At 36.6% G+C, this 19,083-nt stretch overlaps 2 protein-coding genes across 4 annotated transcripts in view; both read left to right on the forward strand.

Annotated features, from left to right (window-relative positions):
• The window catches only part of LOC113229029 (probable medium-chain specific acyl-CoA dehydrogenase, mitochondrial), a 32,191-nt gene extending 24,806 nt beyond the window's left edge, over nucleotides 1–7,385 (forward strand). For all 3 annotated transcript variants that reach the window (XM_026462518.1, XM_026462501.1, XM_026462509.1), the window contains exons 6-10: nucleotides 4,041–4,171; nucleotides 4,587–4,695; nucleotides 4,971–5,111; nucleotides 6,465–6,654; nucleotides 7,007–7,385. In XM_026462518.1, the coding sequence (XP_026318303.1) occupies nucleotides 4,041–4,171; nucleotides 4,587–4,695; nucleotides 4,971–5,111; nucleotides 6,465–6,654; nucleotides 7,007–7,233 (798 nt within the window). In that variant the 3' untranslated portion in view covers nucleotides 7,234–7,385. The remainder of the gene's footprint in view (nucleotides 1–4,040; nucleotides 4,172–4,586; nucleotides 4,696–4,970; nucleotides 5,112–6,464; nucleotides 6,655–7,006) is intronic.
• Nucleotides 7,386–9,243: 1,858 nt separating this feature from the next.
• Nucleotides 9,244–19,083, forward strand: part of LOC113227053 (nuclear hormone receptor FTZ-F1) — a 109,823-nt gene continuing 99,983 nt past the window's right edge. Inside the window, exon 1 of the mRNA XM_026459934.1 lies at nucleotides 9,244–9,566. Within this exon, the coding sequence (XP_026315719.1) occupies nucleotides 9,386–9,566 (181 nt within the window). The 5' untranslated portion in view covers nucleotides 9,244–9,385. The remainder of the gene's footprint in view (nucleotides 9,567–19,083) is intronic.

A 19,083-nucleotide genomic window follows, 5' to 3' on the forward strand; every position in this document is an offset into this window, starting at 1 on the left:
ATATAATATAATATAATATAATATAATATAATATAATATAATATAATGTAATGTAATATAATACTTTAATATAATAATATAATTTAATAATTTATTTTATTTCATGTAACATTGACACATATTATTTGTTAGTAAAATCACATATGCTAATGTCAGTAAGAACAAAATTATACATAATAGACACTGCTGGAAACGTGCAATTCACAGCAGTGCCTCACGTATGGACAGTCGAACCTGTCCGCTATCGAGCGCAGCATGATGTTGGGGCTGGGCCGCACTCGGCGCGCCAGAGACGTGCTTCGCTTGCACATGTTCGCGCTACAGAAGCGGGGCAGCCCCACTAAGGGCCTGTTTCACGAACCTACAATTTCACGAACTACTAGTTACCAGTACTAATATTACAAGTACTAAAAAAAATCTTAAAATTGTCGTTTCGAGTGCCATACAGACTTAGCTTATAATTAGAAATATTTCAAGTCATCTCTATATTCATTATTAACCAAAAAAAAAAATAAAAAAAAATAAAATAAATTAGTCTGATCAATTTCAAGGCGGGAAAAAGAGCGAAACTTTATAATTTTCGACATAATGAAATTTTGAGAATCGAAATGTTGTGGAGAACATTGTACGTTATAATAATTAATTACAGTTAATATACTCAATAACTACTCCGTTAAAGTAAATTAATATTTCTGACCAAGAACCAGTATGGTTTACTTACACTTCTAAATAACGAGCCCTGTACCTCACCTACGGTGTGGTCGGGCTCGCCTGCGGCGCGTGGTCTGTTTCAGATTACGGGGTGAGCTTATGCTCTTCGGCGGCACAGCGGTTAGTACTATGGGTGCTTGATGGGGAGGTTCCGGGTTCGATTTTCGAATTTAATAATCGAACATTTCTAAATTGGTTTTTCTGGGTATTCTGGAATTTGGTGTGCTTGTCTGGATTATTTTTTCCTAAAGTAGGTACTTCTCATTGGCATAGCTTCCAAGAAAAAAGAATCTAACAAAGCGGTGGTCGAGATACAACAACGCTATAAGTATCTCATTTCCACTACATCGGGAAGTATGCCTCACATTTAGAACAATTGTGAGATCTTGTACTCGTAATAAAGCCTCCATATACTACCTACGTACGGTGGCGTACGGACGTTTCCGGCTTCGCACTCCGCTGGAACTAGTGATTTAACTTTTTAAAAATAACATAGCTCTTTCATGGCGACCATATTGAAAAATGACAAGAAAAATAAATTTTTATGCCGATTTTCAGTCGAATTAGACGAAATTTTTATCTATCACCAAAAAAATATTGTATGGCAGCCGTATTGAAAAATGGCAAAAAATAAAATTAGACCATAAATTATTATCAAACAGCCATAAAGGCCCCCCAGATGCCGATTTTCAGTCGAATTAGAAGGTCGAACTAGAAAGATCGTTTCAAATGTTGCCTTAAATGGTGTCAAGATCATCAAAGTCAAATCAAAATGAACATAATAGCTTCACAACATTCCAAAAAGGATTTTCGACAATTTCTGGAACTTTACGAATAACATGAAGTTTCGGTCTGGTTGCCCTGCGAGTGTTGACGGCAAACATGATATTTAAAGAACAACTCTTCAAAGAACATTTTCTTGAAAAGTCACCTTTGCTATAGCCAAGACCATCAGGTCAATTTCTCGAGGTAAATCCCCAGGGCATGACGGTCTCAGCCTTGAGCATCTTCAGTACGCGGGTCCTCATATCTCTAGAGTGTTGGCAATGTTCTATACGTTGTGTGTCAGACGTTGTTACTTGCCCGAGGATTTAATGAAAACCGTTGTAATACCTGTAGTAAAGAATAAAACTGGAAATTTGTCTGACTCCAGTAATTACAGACCAATTTCTCTCGCGACTATTATAGCGAAAGTGTTTGATAGTATGCTTAACGCACAGTTAAACAAATACGTGTACCTAAATCACAACCAATTCGGATTTCGGCCCGGGTTGTCCACGGAGAGTGCGATATTGTGTCTTAAGCATACTGTCAAATATTACGTGAATACAAAGACACCGGTTTACGCCTGTTTCCTGGATTTGTCTAGGGCTTTTGACCTGGTTACCTATAGTGTGTTATGGAAGAAATTAGAAGCCATTAAACTACCTTCGGAAACCGTACGAATACTCAGATACTGGTATGGAAACCAGGTCAAAAAACTGCGTTAGGTGGTCTGGGGCTCTATCGGATCAGTATAGGTTGGACTGGGGGAGTGAGAGAGGGAGGGTTGACCTCGCCCACACTCTTTAACCTTTACATGGATGGACTACTTGAGCTGCTGGGCAAAATGCATGTCGGCTGTCATATTGACTCACTGTGTGTTAATAACATAAGCTATGCTGACGACATGGTTTTGCTCAGCGCATCGGCTTGTAGTTTACGCAAACTATTGCGTGTATGTGAGGAGTACGCCAGTCAACATGGGCTTAAATATAATGCGAAAATACCCGTAAATTTGCTCGTTGTACTAGGGAAGTTAAAATAACATTGTTTAGAGCATATTGTACCTTCCTGTACACGTGCAGTTTATGGAGATATTCTACGCAGCGGGCCTATGAGGCCCTACGGATTCAATATAATAATGCGTTCCGGGAGCTGGGCCCTATTTCCCGAGTTAAAAAAAGGTTCAACCTAGGGTACAGCTCTACTCGCGAAATATGGCCCAGCACCCAGAACGCATTATTCTATTGAACCTACGTAAGGCCAAATAGGTAAAACTAAGTAAGTAAGTAAGTAAAAAATAAATAAGCAGCCCTTACTGTTGGTCTCAACAGCGTTCATCCCCCCCGCGATGATCCTACAGGTGACTTTTCAAGGAAATGTTCTTTAAAGAGGTTGGCAATATCTTTTCAATCATGTTTGCCGTCAACACTCGCAGGGCAGCCAGACCGAAACTTCATATTATTCGTAAACATTCAGAATGATCGAAAATCCTTTTGTGAAAAAAGTGTTGTGAAGCTATTATGTTTATTTTGATTTGACTTTGATGATCTTGACACCATTTAAGGCAACATCTGAAAAGATCTTTCTAGTTTCATACATCTCATCCAATAGAATGCCATGTCTAGGTCTACCCTGAAGCGTCCATTACTCAAACTTCTTCCTGGCCGCACTATGAGCCTTTTTGATGTGCCTGTTCCACCCTACTACTTGATTTTTCGGCTTGCGCTTTCTACTTTTACTACAGATAGTTGCAGCATCGCAGAGGACAGACACTATGTTTTTATACAACCTGTCAATCACATGCCTATGCCTAGTTTCACTGCAGTATCCAAAGGAAAGTCAATACGTCTCAACCCTTTATGGCATTCCCGCTCCCTGTGTTAGTAGATTTAAATCGCACTCTAGCATGAGGGAAATGGTCGGACCACGTAACATCGTAATTGACGTATACATTATGGACTGATGACACTACAGATTGCGTTATAAGACAATGATCCAACAATCGTCTACATTGATGGGCTTCGCTTATGTAGGTATAAGTATCGGAATCGGCACCTTTTGTACATCGATGCAACACCAATCCAGTTCATCACAGTGATTAATAAGTTCAGTGTAAAAGAGTACATTCGGATGGGCGTTGAAATCGCCCAGTATGTAGACCGATTCTGTGTCGTATTCATCAACAATAGCACTCACCGCACCAAGGCAGTCCGTGAAATCCTGTAGGTTGTCCGTATTATTTGTTGGTAGGTATACACTAATCACTACAATAGGGCGATCTTTAGTCACTACCCTAATTTCGAACACAGTTAAAAGTTTTAAAAAAACAATTTTTTTTAATGCAACTTAACTGTAAGCTGAGTAGTAAGACCGTGTGCGCAGTCCTTGCCTTTCAATACTGAATTCAGCAGTGCTACGTTGGGGTTCCAATAAGTAGTTCCTATTACGGCGGGCTCTGCACAGAGAACTTTATAAACCAGTAAATTTGTTAAAATGACCAGGTCCATTCTTTACCTAGTGTGGGAAGGATTGCATTCTAATTATTTCTATCTATTTATGTGTAGGCTTACGGAGTTACGGAGCCCGGTTGCGGATCCGATGTAGCCGGAGTGAAGACACGTGCTGAGAAGAAAGGTGACGAATGGATTCTTAACGGGCAGAAGATGTGGATCACCAACGGTGGCGTTGCTAACTGGTAATCTTAGCTTAGTTTAATTTAATTATTTTTCAAATATAATATATGTCAAAATACAGGAAGTTATCTTGTGATCAAACGAAAGCAAACAAATGATTAAAAATACACAATAATAGTAAATTTAACAATTCATTAATAATAAACATTGTTTTTGAAGTGATAGTATTGTCTCAACACTTATACTTTCTTTTAACAATTATTTTCATTAAATCGAAACTAAATTCTGTCTTGAATCATGTTTGCTTGTCTTTGGATCATTGATGACCAAAATATGGATTTTAATCATATTTTAATAGATACTTAGATGAAATTTTTTTAATTTTTGCAATAAATGGCTTTAACAAAACTCACACGTCAGTTATGAAAAGTTTCCACATGTGATACATGTCTTGTAAATCAATATTTCAATATTCAGGTATTTCGTCCTCGCTAGAACCAACCCGGACCCCAAATGCCCCGCCGGCAAAGCATTCACTGGCTTCATCGTCGAGAGAGACTGGCCCGGAGTGAATCCTGGACGTAAGGTAATAAATATCCATTTAACGAGACTATATGAAATTGACTAATTTAAATGGGAGACATTAGACTGAAGTTAACTAAAAGAAAACAGATTTAGTAAAATCAGGAATACACAAAGTGTAATGCAAAAGGCAAAAAAACTGCAATTCTTAAAGAAAATAATTCATAAAAGTTTAAAGTTGCTTAATTTATATTTGAGATTAAGCACTCATCAAAGTACTTTCATATTCTGTATTGGGATAGCCTTTATATATTTTTTATTTTTAATGTGTGAAATTAGGAACTGAATATGGGCCAACGCGCATCTGATACCCGTGGCATCACTTTTGAGGACGTGCGCATACCGAAAGAGAATGTGCTCATTGGCGAAGGAGCTGGCTTCAAAATCGCTATGGGTGCTTTCGACAAGACTAGGCCTCCGGTGAGAACAATTAAACAACGTCCCATCAGGTTACCTCAACAAATGATATTGATCTAAACTCTACAACGACGTTGCAGTGATAATTTCCATCTACATCACCAGTGATTCGCGTAAAAAGTATCCTATTTAAATGTATTTAATGTTCCGAATTTCGTCTAATCATCGGGCGTCCTGGTACTTTTATTTTATTATCCAGCTTTGTAGTGTGAAACTACGGACCCCTATCGTCTTCATCTGTCTCATTATAAGTTTTCGAGAAAACGCCCCTACTTTTCTTGATTCCTGAAAGAGTTCCAACTAATATGTACTAAAATATTAGTGTCTAAATTACTTAAATTTGCTATTATAAGATATTTCTCGCACTTTAATAGTTTACGTTTAATTTACGGTTTAATTTACTAAGTTTACTCACTTTTCATGTCTAATCTCCAGATCTTGGCATATTCTATCGTACTGATGGTATCTCCGAACTTTGCTTTTCGTTTTTCCAATTGCAAATCACGTACTATCTCATCGATTTCACTTTATAAACATATTTATTTCGTATTTCTTTTTTCTTCTTCTTTTAAATGTTATGGCTCCATCGAAATAATCAATGATTTTGCCAATGTCAAGTAAAAATAACTATGTACGGTAGTTTAACATTATTATAAAAATTATACAAAAAAAATGGCGATTTCGCCAATGTCCTGTGAGAATATTTTAATATTTTGATATATTGACATTGATTGACAGATCCGTTACTCTTCTACAATCTATTCTTCCACAGATAATCCTATAATTTACTCCTTCCTTTGATATGCAATCTTAGCAGTAGAAGCATTTCCGCTTCTGCCTGCTCACATTCTGGCTTTTCGTTTCAAATTCAAAATTGGCTATTCGAATTTCGATGCTCTCTCTCGCTCTACCAAACACTCGTCATTCCTCAAACCTCGCTGCTCTTCGGTTCTGCACCTCTGTCCTCAGTCACCAAGAGTCGAGGACAGAGGGTGCAACTCCATATCTCCATCTTCTCCTATCTTCACACTACACTTACATTGCTCACTCTATCACGTCCTAACACTCTCAGTTTTTCTCCACCCCCACAACTTGCATTTAAACGGTATTAAGTAAAGAAGATAATATTATACCCAAATTATACTTTTTTTACCTTGCTTAAATTTATTTAGGAATTATGTTTAGATTTTTTTTATAATATCAAGTGATGAGACGAACGAGTCGTGCGCCAAAGTGTAAGCTACCAATTATTTTTTCATACTCAAACTGTATTATTTGAATATTGGCGTTGAGCGAACGATATAACTCCGAAAGGTACCACACGTCACCATAGCCTCAACTATACTCCTTGTGTAGGTGGCAGCCGGCGCTACAGGTCTCGCACAGCGCGCTCTAGACGAGGCTACCAACTACTCGCTGCAGCGTAAAACATTCGGAGTGCCCATCGCTCATCACCAGGCCGTCGCCTTCATGCTCGCTGATATGGCTATTGGTGTCGAAACAGCACGCCTGGCCTGGCACAAGGCGGCCTGGATGGTTGATCATGGTCGGTAAAATTTAACACATACTTTTCGGAACATACAATCTCATCTCATCAAAATTTTATGGCGTGGCTGTACAAAAAAATGACTGTCTCAGCCAAAAAAAGATGATAATATGCATGTCGTATTTTTCATATTTATTTAGTATGGCCTCTGTGAAATTGTAAAATAACGCTTTTCGTGAAATTCAAAATTATTCCCTAGAAAAAAATTTTGCACTATCATGCCATGACCATGGTGTAGTTGCAACGACGGAATGTCTCTGATGCACCTCTTAAGGCGAAATAATTAAAATTAATTTAGTGCTACTTATCAAGTTTTGTTTTCTGTTATACATGTTTATGTCACAAACTCCAGGTCAGAAGAACACTGTGCTGGCTTCGGTCGCCAAAGCCCATGCTTCAGAAGTGGCTAACAAGGCTGCGGCAGACGCCGTTCAAATCTTCGGCGGCAACGGCTACAACACCGAGTACCCAGTTGAAAAACTTATGCGCGATGCTAAGATCTACATGATCTATGAGGGAACCTCTCAGATTCAAAGACTTATTATCTCCAGGGAAACCTTATCCAAACATGCGGCCTAAACGCTCAGAATGGGAACAAACAGCACATCAAGACTTCAATTCAAGTAACAATATCGAAAAACGTGAATAAAATAAATCACTCTTTTAATCTGTTTTTACAGAAATTTGAAACAAAATTGATCAGAAAACAATACGGTAACAAGAATATAAGTATAAAAGTATGTAATAAAAATTTTTGGTAATCATAATTTAATAAAAATTTTGTTTATCACACTTTACTTATATTATATATATATATATATATATATATATATAATGATTTATGTGAACTACTTATATATAATTTTCTAAATAAAAATATAACATTTCAATATAATTTATTTCATTACATATACCTAGTATTTATGTGTTCTCTGACATATACCTTTCTTGACCCAATTCATAGCATGGCATGGCATTCTGTGGCCACGCCACCGTTGTTGTGTACGGTATTATAATTTTACTATAATATGACACAATAGTCACTATTTTTAAATTACTGACTGACCGAGTAGTTCCAAATTATCATACTGATAAAAAAATAGTCGAATGTTAACGAAATGATAATGCAGAAGACTGTCCATATAAGTTAAAAAGAGGAAATGATAAATTATATAAAGAAAAGGTACAATTATTACAAAACCCTCAAATTTTTAAACTTCCACACAACAACAGCCACAATAAATGAGTGTGATGAGTTATGGGCATGTCCTCTCGATTAGAGATTTTTGATGCGAGCTCAAAATTAGAAAGATATAGTGGAAGATGGGAGTAACGATGGAAAGAACCGAAAAAAAAATTGATGAAAAAAGAGAATGATCAAAAATTCAAAAAGTAAGTGGTCAGGAACCAGTAAGGATTAAAAGGTGAGATGATGATGATGAAGGAGGTCAGCATCGTCACTGCGTTATAACATTTGCGCGGTCGATGGAGCATATATTGTGTATAAATAAGAATCCAGATGTCTTTCAGCTTTTTATATACACTAAAACAATGACGTAATACAATACGTGTATGACATCAACGAGTTAAAAAACTTCGGCTAGGGACCCCTCCCAGTCTAACTCCTTTTACACGAACAGAGCCCTCTATGTAAGTGTTTGAGAGAAAATTGCAAAAGTAAGGGTAACGGTGACGGAGAGCGGCTCATGAGCCTCTAACATTTTTGTTTTGTCTCTGTAGAGGGCGGTAGCGATACAATTAATAGTTATCATGGAACGTTATAATTTGGTGTTTACAATTCTAGAAAGTTCAAGTTTTCTTTATATAAATGTATTATGTCCAGTTCTACTATTTAGGTTAAGTACACGACACATATTGAATTATTATAATCAGTAATAATTTAGTAAGTATAGGAATATGAAGTAAAATAATTGGTACGACGCCATCTATGAATCTTTCAAGGAACTTACTGCATCCAGACCGTGCTAAGTAGATAGTCGGTGGTAGCGTCATTGCGCACCGGATATGGATATAAGACTGTTTAGTGATATAAAATTACTACAATGAACAATTAAAACTTATAATAAACCCACAAAATTAACAAAAAATATATTATTTGTTTACCACTACACCCTCCATTGTTTGGTAACGAAAAATTATATTAAGTATTACTTTGAAATCATACTCGCAAAGATTGACCTACATTTTGGAGCCCTTGTGAAAGGATTGTGCAATAGAAACGGTCATTTATTACACAACGCAGCGTATTCATAAGCAAACGTAGGCTTTTTGCATCATTGACGTGATTTTTCGACCTAGCCACTAAATCGGATAATAAATACTTAAAGTACTATTTCTTTTGTATTCATTCCTTACTATGGCATACATTAAACTTATATATTTATTATTTATTTAGAATAGCATAAGCGATTTTGTGAAGTTTTCAGAAAATGGGCCATGACACAGTTCATTTTAGAATTAGGTTAAATTGTACTGCCCTTTACCGACTTATTTCAATGTCAGTCATGAGCACGGTAGCTGAATTGAACCCGTGTTGTGTCGGAATATCAAAGTGTAAGTGAAGTGGCCTACAAACCTACATTTTGGTTTTAATACGAATTATCACTTTTTATGGGCGTTATTTGTGTTAAAAACAATTTCTGGATAATTTAGAAGTCATATAGCACAAATTTTGCGGGCGACTTAGTGTAGTCGCCACGCTTGATTTGTAATGATGCACGAAGACGCTCCAAAAATGAGTGTAGCGCAAAGTCTTACGGGATCTACGAGTCATGCAAAGGCCGAAATGGTGACTGACGACCCACTGGAATATGACATGGGCACTGCGGAAGCTAAACCAGCTGAAACCATAGATATGGATATTAAGATCGCTTATGTGGACCCCAGCAACGGTAAGTACATAATGTTATACTGCGTAATGTACCTGTACTTTCGTGCTACCGGAATTTTAATAGGTACGTACGTATTGCTAGAATACTCGATTTTTTTAATAGTGTGGTATTTCGTATCTAGCACCATCAGTTGTCTAGTTGCTGTTGTGTTAGAATAATTTGCAGTAAACACATTTTTTCGAATTGGAGTCTGGTATGATTGACAAACTTGAGAACAAGAGGCCTGAGTTAAGGTTTTATTACTGTTATGGAAAGGGACAAATTTTATGTAAGTAATAATTAATAACAAAATCAATACAATATGTGTTGTATAGATTAGATAGGTACAACTTGTATTGCATCGTAGAGACTACCTGTTCTGTTCGTACGCTCGACTGCACGGTGTGGCAACGCCGCATTAGTTTTTTCGCGCTATCCTGCGATGGAATTGACTGCGTGAAACGGACTTATTATAGGTATTAAAACCAAATAAGTAGTATATGTAGGTAGGTAGGCCGCAGAATGCCTCGTGGAAGGCGTTACAAGAATTAGATATTCTGTAGAGCACGTAATTTTTTCGATCTTATTTTTGTATTGTTAGTGCTCTATGAACCTAAGTGGCATATTATTTGTTTTTAATATACGGTATGATCTGATAACGCTTTTTATTTCGGCGAAGGGGCAAATCAAATATTAGCTCGATTGCCGGTTGCATTAGCTACGGCCCACTGTTACTCAGCGTGAAGTAACAAACCAATCCCAATGGATGACGAGAAGAATAACATGTCCAAGGAAATCGAGCTTATCTTGTTTTGATATTTCTCCGACTAGGTATGACAGTGAAGCGCTCTTGTAAATGTTTCGGTATTTTTAGAAGTAGAACGAACGATAATCTGCTTGGAGGTCGTGGACTCATTGGATTATTTCAAATTCACATTATGTTTTCGAATGATAATTTACCTTTTTCTGTTTACTATTAAACAATTATTAATAGAGAAATAAGATACATTGTGATGGCTATATCAAGAACGACCCATTTACGGTGGGGTCAGCCTCAACCGGCGGCGTGTGACCGAGTTTAGATTATGGGGTGTGCTTACGCTGCGGGATGCACCATACCTGGAGCTCGACCAGCCGGCAGTAACGAATGGTATGTGCAATAAATTAAATACCTGTATATTATAATATCGAATTTAACAATTCAAATATCTATATGATTATAGAGTTTGTATAATTTTGAATACTTTTTGTAGCTATCGTTATTAATATGACTGAGGTAGTTATTATACAAATAGTAGAGACAATATGGATAGATATCCAGAGGAGGATAAAGCGGAAGAAATGGACAGAACGAAGCTTGACACGTTTCATCAATTTGTATATAACGTTACTTTTTACTTATAGCCACCCCCACCATATTTGCCGCTAACACACCAAAATCACATAAAAAGAATTAGGTAACAGTTGACGGAAGAGGAGAGAGAATATGAGATACAATTATACCTCAAATTAAGTATCAAGGTTCCAATGAATTTCTGAAAGCCTGTTTTCATCAGGACATTTTTAATTCTAGTCTGGGTACTCTTATCGTATTGTTATTTTTATTCTGGAACACATAGTACAGGAAATTCTCTAATTTGAGACCAGAAAATTGGTGCGATTGTCTGGCATTATTATTATACATTATATATACAGTGTTGGTCATAGAATTAAGAACTCTTCATAATACGGTACCGTTTTGATATACAGATGTTCATAATAAACTTAATAACCCTTCCTGGAAAATATTGACTACAATGTTAGCTTTTTTTTAGTTGACTACACATTCGGGGCTAACAAAACCTAAAATTAAATTAAAAAATAAACATACTGTTAAAATTAGAATCATTTTAATTTTATTTAAACGGAAATACGATGGAGGCTGGACAAACAATTAATAATGAGTTTTTTTTAAATTATATTTAGTGATGGAACGAACAAGTCGTGCGCCTGATGGTAAGCTACATGCTTATCCATAACAGTTGCAGTGCTACTTAGACCTTTAAATCGTAAAGATTTGAGGGGTACTGCCACTGCGCCCTTCATCCTGAGACATAACTTGACAAGACCCACGTGCCTGTAATTTCAGCAGCACCCTTATTACCCTTCAAAACCGGAACACAGTCTGGCTAACATTACTGCTGTTGGTGGCAGAAATGGGTAAGTTGGCAGTACTTCCCTGGACGAACTCTTTCACAAGGAGCTCTACTGCTACTAAACGAGGTAGGGACTTGACAGTAGTATCCACAATATTTCAATAATTTCAGAAGTGGTATATTTTATTTTATAACGTTTTCGTAATAATATAATGATAAATAAAAAAGGAATTTAATATTTACGTAGGGCGCACTATAAGTTTCAGGAACTGGCCACTTACATAAATAATATATAAAAAGTAATTACAGCATTTGAAAATGGAACTCTTTGGCTGTAGAATACAGTTTGTTTCATCTGATTATCACTTTTCATTATGGCGTCATTTTAGAAATTGGTTGTCTACATACCATGGATTTAACTATGTAGTATGATTTTCTACTATTTTAAGTGTAATTTAACAGCTCAGCGGAGCTTCGCTCGGCTTCAAACTGCTTTTGGCCACGGAACACCATGCAAACGACTATTTATGGCTGGTTTGCAGAATTCAAACGTGGTCGTGTGAATCACAGTGACGAATTTCGCGATGGTCGCCCGTCCATTGCTGTGAACAACAAACACATCGATGCTGTGCTCTGTATGATCAAAACAGACTGGTATATGACACCATGAGATTCGGCATCTGCAGGCATAGGCATGAGTCAATTACAATCAATACTACACAAACATTTGGGTGTGAAAAAGCTGTGCTCTCGGTGGATCCCACAAAATTTGACTGAGGCTTAAAAACGGATAGCGTCACTTGGTGCAATGCCATGCTTTCCAGATTCAACGAAGGGGCGTCAAATTTGGTGTGGAACATAGTAACAGGTGACGAAACATGGATTTATAGTTACGATCCCAAAACAAAGCAGCAAAGAGCATATGGGTCCTTTGAGATGAGCCGAAACCAATCAAAGTGGCGCGCGTGCAAAGTGCCTTAAGCGGATGATTGCTTCTTTTTAATAAAACTGGACACGTGGCTACTGTTGCTTTGGAGAATCGTTGTACCGTGAATAGTGATTCTTACACGACCATTTGTTTGCCGGAAGTTATTGACAAACTCCGTAAAAATAACCGTAAACGCCGTATCATTTTGCACCACGATAATGCCAGTTCTCACACGGCCAGACAGACAAATGAATTTGTGAAGGTGAACAACGTTGACCTTATGAGCCATCCCGCGTACAGTCCCGACCTGGCACCTTGTGACTTTTATTTATTTCCAAAAATTAAGAACCAGTTACGCGGTCAACGATTTTCATCACCTGAAGAGGCTATCGAAGAGTATGAAAAATATGTTTCAGAGATTGTCACGGAAAACTGGCATAAATGTTTTCAAAATTAGTTCATCCGTATGAAAAAGTGCATTAACGCTAAAGGGGAATATTTTGAGAAACAATAAATTCATTTCTGACCATTTATAGTATTTTTTCTTGTTCGTTCCGGAAACTTCTAGTGCGCCTCACGTGGTAGCCTATTCTCGACTGTGGATAATGGCATGGTAGCGGCGCGGCATCGCCGTTTACACCTTTTGCAGTTTTCAGAGTTCCACTAAAAACGCTTCGTGCAATTCGGACACGTTACTACACTGTCTGTTTGCTAATTTATTTTTGGATTGACACCAGAAATGCTGTATTGGATTAAAATCTGGGAAGTTTGGTGGCCAGTACAACACAGTTACCAGTTGGCTGTTGAGGAATCTTCGAACAGAGTAGGCTGTATGTTTCGGGTCCGAATTACCGGAAGATTATCATCAGCCTACGATAGCATACATTCTACAAAGATATGTTTGTATTGGTATTGGTCCATATTACCTTGTAGCAGGCAAGTAGGTTCTACGCCGTAACCAGAAAAGCTACCCCAAATCTTTGTTTCCACCACCGTACTTCACCGTCTTTTCACCGATTAAATCCCATATTTTTAGGTCGGTATACGTACTGCTTGCCATCAGACCATAGTCTGTTAATTTTAGTTTCATCTGAGAAAGTACATACTTCCATTGCGCCTCTGCCCAGTTTTCATACTTCCTCTCAAACGTAAATCGTTCCTGTCTATTACGTGGTGTAAACAGGGGCACCTTCCTTGTTGTTCTCCCAAATAAGTGTGCTTCCACCAAGCGTTTTGGAAAGGTGCAGAGATTGCGTGACTATTGTTCTCACCAAAAACTTCGTTTTTTATTTGATTTGAGCCTTTGAATGGGTCCTGCTTAGAGAGATTTCTTTCTTGTGGAGAGTTTTTGCTTTAGATTTACGCGGAATATTCAAAGTTGTCTAGTGTGTTTTAATATGTTTCACGGCCTGATACGTCTTCGCTTTTAAACAATGCAAATGATCTGCAATTTTGTCTTGGCTTTGTTTCATTAAGCGTTCTTGATTCTATGACCACCACTGTATAAATTTTCCCTAAAATACTCTAATCTATTTGTAGTTAGGAACAACCCTATAAGTATAATCTTATATATAGTATCTTATTTTCACTACGTTAGGAAGTTTGCTTTACATTTTAACAATTGCAAGATCTTGTAATAGAGCCACCACTTACGTACGGTATCGTGCGGACGCTTCGGACTGCGCCCTCCGCTGGGACTCGGCCTACGGCCTCGCTTCTTTTGATTTTATTTTAGAAAATGAAAATACCTCTCAATGGTGGCCTTATTTAAATTTGGTAAAGAAAATTTATAAAGAACCATTGTATGCTAGTATAACGAATTTTTCGTCTTACTTTCCTTAGGATTGGTCTTCCTCGTATTTGGGGGTGATTATTTATATCTACGAATATTATGGTCGAATAAGCCGATATTTTAATGTAGCTTCTTTTATATTACCTCTATAAATTTGTCCTAATAAAAGTGTTACTCTAATAACGTCAATTCTTTCTATGTCCTTAAAAAAGGCTAGATTAACACGTTAAACTATAGATTTTAAAACCTTTTGAAAAGAAACGATTTCCTCTTTGTTGGCTCTGGCACTGGAAAAGTATCACTGCGTGACTGTGCTGTTCTCGTAATACTCGATCGAAGTAGGTTATTGTTGTGCAACTGGAAAGGCCCCGAGGAGTGTATTTATTTTACGAGATTAAGCAGTCATCAAAAAGAACGCTTTTCGATAGTTCATTCAAAAATACTCTGTTAAAGTGGTGACCGCACAGGACTAACTTAGTCGAGTACAGGCATAATCTGTTAAAGAAAGGAACACGAACTCCCGGGCTGTAAGCCATACATAACAAGTTGACATCGAAAATTTCAAAGCAAACTCACTGAAACAGGGCCCCAAGTCTGCTAATTTTAAATCATCTCAGATGTGTGTCGATAGAGTTGTCAATGGCAGGATTTTGTGCCTTTGATTTTCTGCTACAAGTTAAGAGTGGCTTGTCAGTGGCTAGCCATCAAGCTCAGATCATGCAGAGCCATCGAGCTACTATTTAACTGCCATTGCACTTTTTTGGTATTCGGCTCTTCAATGGCGAGTCGATGGCACGCCGATGGCGTCGTCTACTGATTGTTTGACATAAAAATACATTTAATTTGAAGACTAAATAACTGCGTATACGAGATTCAAATTAAGGTATGTATAGTAATTTCCATCGTAGTTTTAGTAAAGCAACAACGATCTTTAGTGATTGAATCAATAAATGTCATGACTGCCGTTCTACTGACTGTCATGGCAATAGATTTTAGCAGAATAACAAATATTGTCATAATTGCAACATATAAATCTCAATGGAATCTCAATGAAGTTACAATGACCAGTGGTTTTAATAATCTCAGTACAGAATACTAAAATAACCGACCTCAAAAGTACGTGGAATTTCGTCCATTTGCTTAGTTTTATTGAAATATCCCCTAGTTCGCCACTATACAGGACTTGACACTGGAGATAATAAAAGTAGGTTCTCACTACGACACTACTCAAAGTATATTGAGAGAAAAACGCCTTGTATTGGAGTAATAGCAAAATCAACCATTAAAGTAATTGCTCCTAAATTAAAGTTAGGCGCTATTTATAAAAATTAATCTTCATGCGTGAACAGCCACCCTTCGAGGTGGATGATTTCTTCAAAATGAAATGGGACCACTATGGAAGTACCCCTTTTCCAACAAAAAAGAATCATGAAAATCGGTTCACAAATACCGGAGTTATCGCGTAACATACATACAAAAAAAACACAGTCGAATTGAGAACCTCCTCCTTTTTTGAAGTCGGTTAAAAAAATTAGCAGAAATGGGGCCCTGTTCACCGCACATGACCCGGCATGGCATTTACCTGTACCGGTATCATGTTTTTAATATAATAATTGTACAAGTAAGTTGTAAGACCTTGTTATAACAGCTCACAACCAGCAACAAAGCGCAGTCGCTTGAAAAGGACAAAAATATTGACAGTGAGAACGATTAAGTATTGATAAAAATGCGACGATGCAGCATTAAGGGGTGCGGCAGTAGAAAATCGGAAATCAACTGAATGTTGCATTACACCGGCATGTGTTATTTATCTGCCTATAAATCATACAATAGTCCAAATATCTCATGTAATTAGACTCATTTAAGTAGTTTATTCATAAGTCTTGCCGAATTTTGCTTTGGTTACTTTAGATTGCTTTTTTCTTAGTATGTTTTGATGATTGTAAATAACGATTATTTTGAAATAGTGTTGTTCAGTAAGCAGACATATCATTGATATTCTGTTATTAAAACAATTCACTACGAGGTTTTAATTATTTCATTATTATTATTTTTAACGTGTACCTAGAAATGAAAAAAGATAGGAAGAATAGTTGGAAATTATAGGGACTGCCGAACATAAACATTGAATTAAATACCATCTTCGTTTGTTCGCTCCATTTTGAAGTCAAATTTTAATAGAACTTTGAATGTAATTAGATTACATGATAATGCAATTCCATCGTTACGTTTGTTGGTAAATAACTTTGTATTTAATTTTTATCAAAATGGCTCCTTACTTGCCTAGCAATAATAGTGTTAGTCATACTTTGTTTATCTACAGTAAACTATACAAATTTGCAAACATAAAAAACAGTTTCAACATTCAAGCCATACATTTGCATGTCGATATTGCCTTATCTATGATTGTGGTACAACACTAAATCCGCCATTTGTGCTGGACATTTTAGGTTTAGGTAAGGTACGTTTATTCAGGCAGGTTTATTAGGGCAGCTGCCCTATCTACGGAAAATAAATACGGAAATAAAGGAAAGGAGCTGAAAGGAGCTCCTTTCTTTTATTTTTTCCATCCTCTAAGAAGCCGACAGAATTTTAGGGATTATTAAATGCACATTAATGTCATTATAGATTATAGCCTTCCGCAAAAGGAAAGCGTAAGTCTATGGTAACCCATTTAAATTTTCCGACGTGACGTGGAAGAAAAAACTCTCAAATCAAAGACTTGAATAAAATATACCGCATGTTCACGTAATTCTATATAAGGAATTAAGTTTTAAAAATGTTTTGTGGAAGAAAACGTAATTTGACTCTGTGGTAAAATTACAAAAATGAAATCATACTAAGAAAAACTTGTTTCACTTTAAGCTGTAAACGTTTCATATCGTAGCATGCAATAATGGTTTCTACTCGGTTATGCATTTATCTAATGGAAAAATTGTAATAGTAAATAACGTTGCTTAATTACACGTGGTGTGCACTATAAGTTTCCAGGATAAATGAGAAAAAAATACTATAACTGGTCAGACATTAATTTATTGTTTCTCACAATATTCTCTGTTAGCTTTAATGCACTTTTTCATACAAATGAATCAATTTTTGACGGCGTTTGAATTCTGCAAACCAGCTATAATTAGTCGTCTTCCATGGTGCTTCATCGCCAAAAGCAGTTTGAAGCCGAGCGAAGCTCCGCTAAGTTGTTAGATTACACTTAAGGTCGTAGAAAATCATACTACGAAAATTTTCATGAGTTAAATCCATGGTGATGTTGACAACCAATTTCTAAAATGACGCCACAATCTAAAAACAAGTGACAGTCAGATAAAACAAACTGTATTCTACAGCCAAAGAGTTCCATTTTCAAATGTTGTAATTACTTTTAAATATTGTTTATGTAAGTGGCCAGTTCCGGATACTTATAGTGCGCCTCCTGTATTAGCAGGTTTTTTGGCATTATACTAAAAAACTAAAAATAAATTGTAGTGATTTAGATAGTTCGCTACCGAAATCACTACAATTTATTCGAGAGTTACACAAATTGAAGGGGATTGGTGTATAACATCGTTCTTTACCCAATGGGACATGGGGAGTGCGATATTTTTTGCTCGTCATTTTCCAACAAAAAATAACGCGTTTGTTCCCTCTCATATAAAAATAACATTAAAAAACTACCCAACACATCGCGGGAGACCTCTGTTTGGCTCGTTTTTATTATTTAATTGTAATCTTGAATGTAGAGCAAGGTTGGCGACACGCACACTGCGGAGTGTTTACCGTGCGCTCGAACCAACTCTATTGTCACATTTTACACATTTCACAATTGTAAAAGTTAAAACAATAATTAAGAAACCAACAAAACACAAAAAGTTTTAAAAGTTTTCACAAAGGTCTAAACTTGTACATTGGATTTTATTAACGTAACTGGAACAGAAACAAATAACATTTGCTAGGTTTCATTATACAGGGTGTCTGGTAATTAATGGATAAGCCTGAAATGCCTTACAGTATAGCTTATGGCTATTAAAAAATAATACCAATAAATATATGCCCCAACATAAAGTAAAACGTCTTAGATAGTATCTAAGAAGTAGTTTAAAAAAATCAAATACAAAGACCCGACAACCAAGCACATAGAAAAATTCTTGAGGTCCGCTGGGCCGTTCCGTGGCTTAGCTGGCATATTGTCTGCAGAGAACAAAAAGTAAGGAAAACGGACACTCTCCGCCCCTCCCTAGCTTTAGACACCGCACCTAGAGATGGGTTTTTGCCCGGAAAGGATAAATATCCAATAAATATCCATTTTTACTGAGTATTTATCCTAAACCATGGATAATTATTGTTTGTGTTTTTTATAATAAAATTCATTAGAATTAATTTTTCATCAAATAATTACGTATGATTACTTGGGTGCGGTTCGTAATACATAACAACAAATGACATATTTTAGTCGATATAGCGCTGAGCAGATATAATTAATTTATGGTATACAGACATGTGATATATTCTCACACGATATAAACGTCTCTCGGTATAATAGTCGATTGATATAACAACTTTCAGTCTAATATAGCGATGGCATAATGTTCATTTCATATAAACACTTCAGATATAACATACCCTGAGTATAATGTTTTATTAATATATTAGGGGTTAAAGTATGAAATTGCCGTTTTATTGCAATAGGTT

Source organism: Hyposmocoma kahamanoa, unplaced genomic scaffold (assembly GCF_003589595.1).
Source record: "Hyposmocoma kahamanoa isolate Upper Pololo Valley unplaced genomic scaffold, ASM358959v1 100021, whole genome shotgun sequence".
Taxonomy (NCBI): domain Eukaryota; kingdom Metazoa; phylum Arthropoda; class Insecta; order Lepidoptera; family Cosmopterigidae; genus Hyposmocoma; species Hyposmocoma kahamanoa.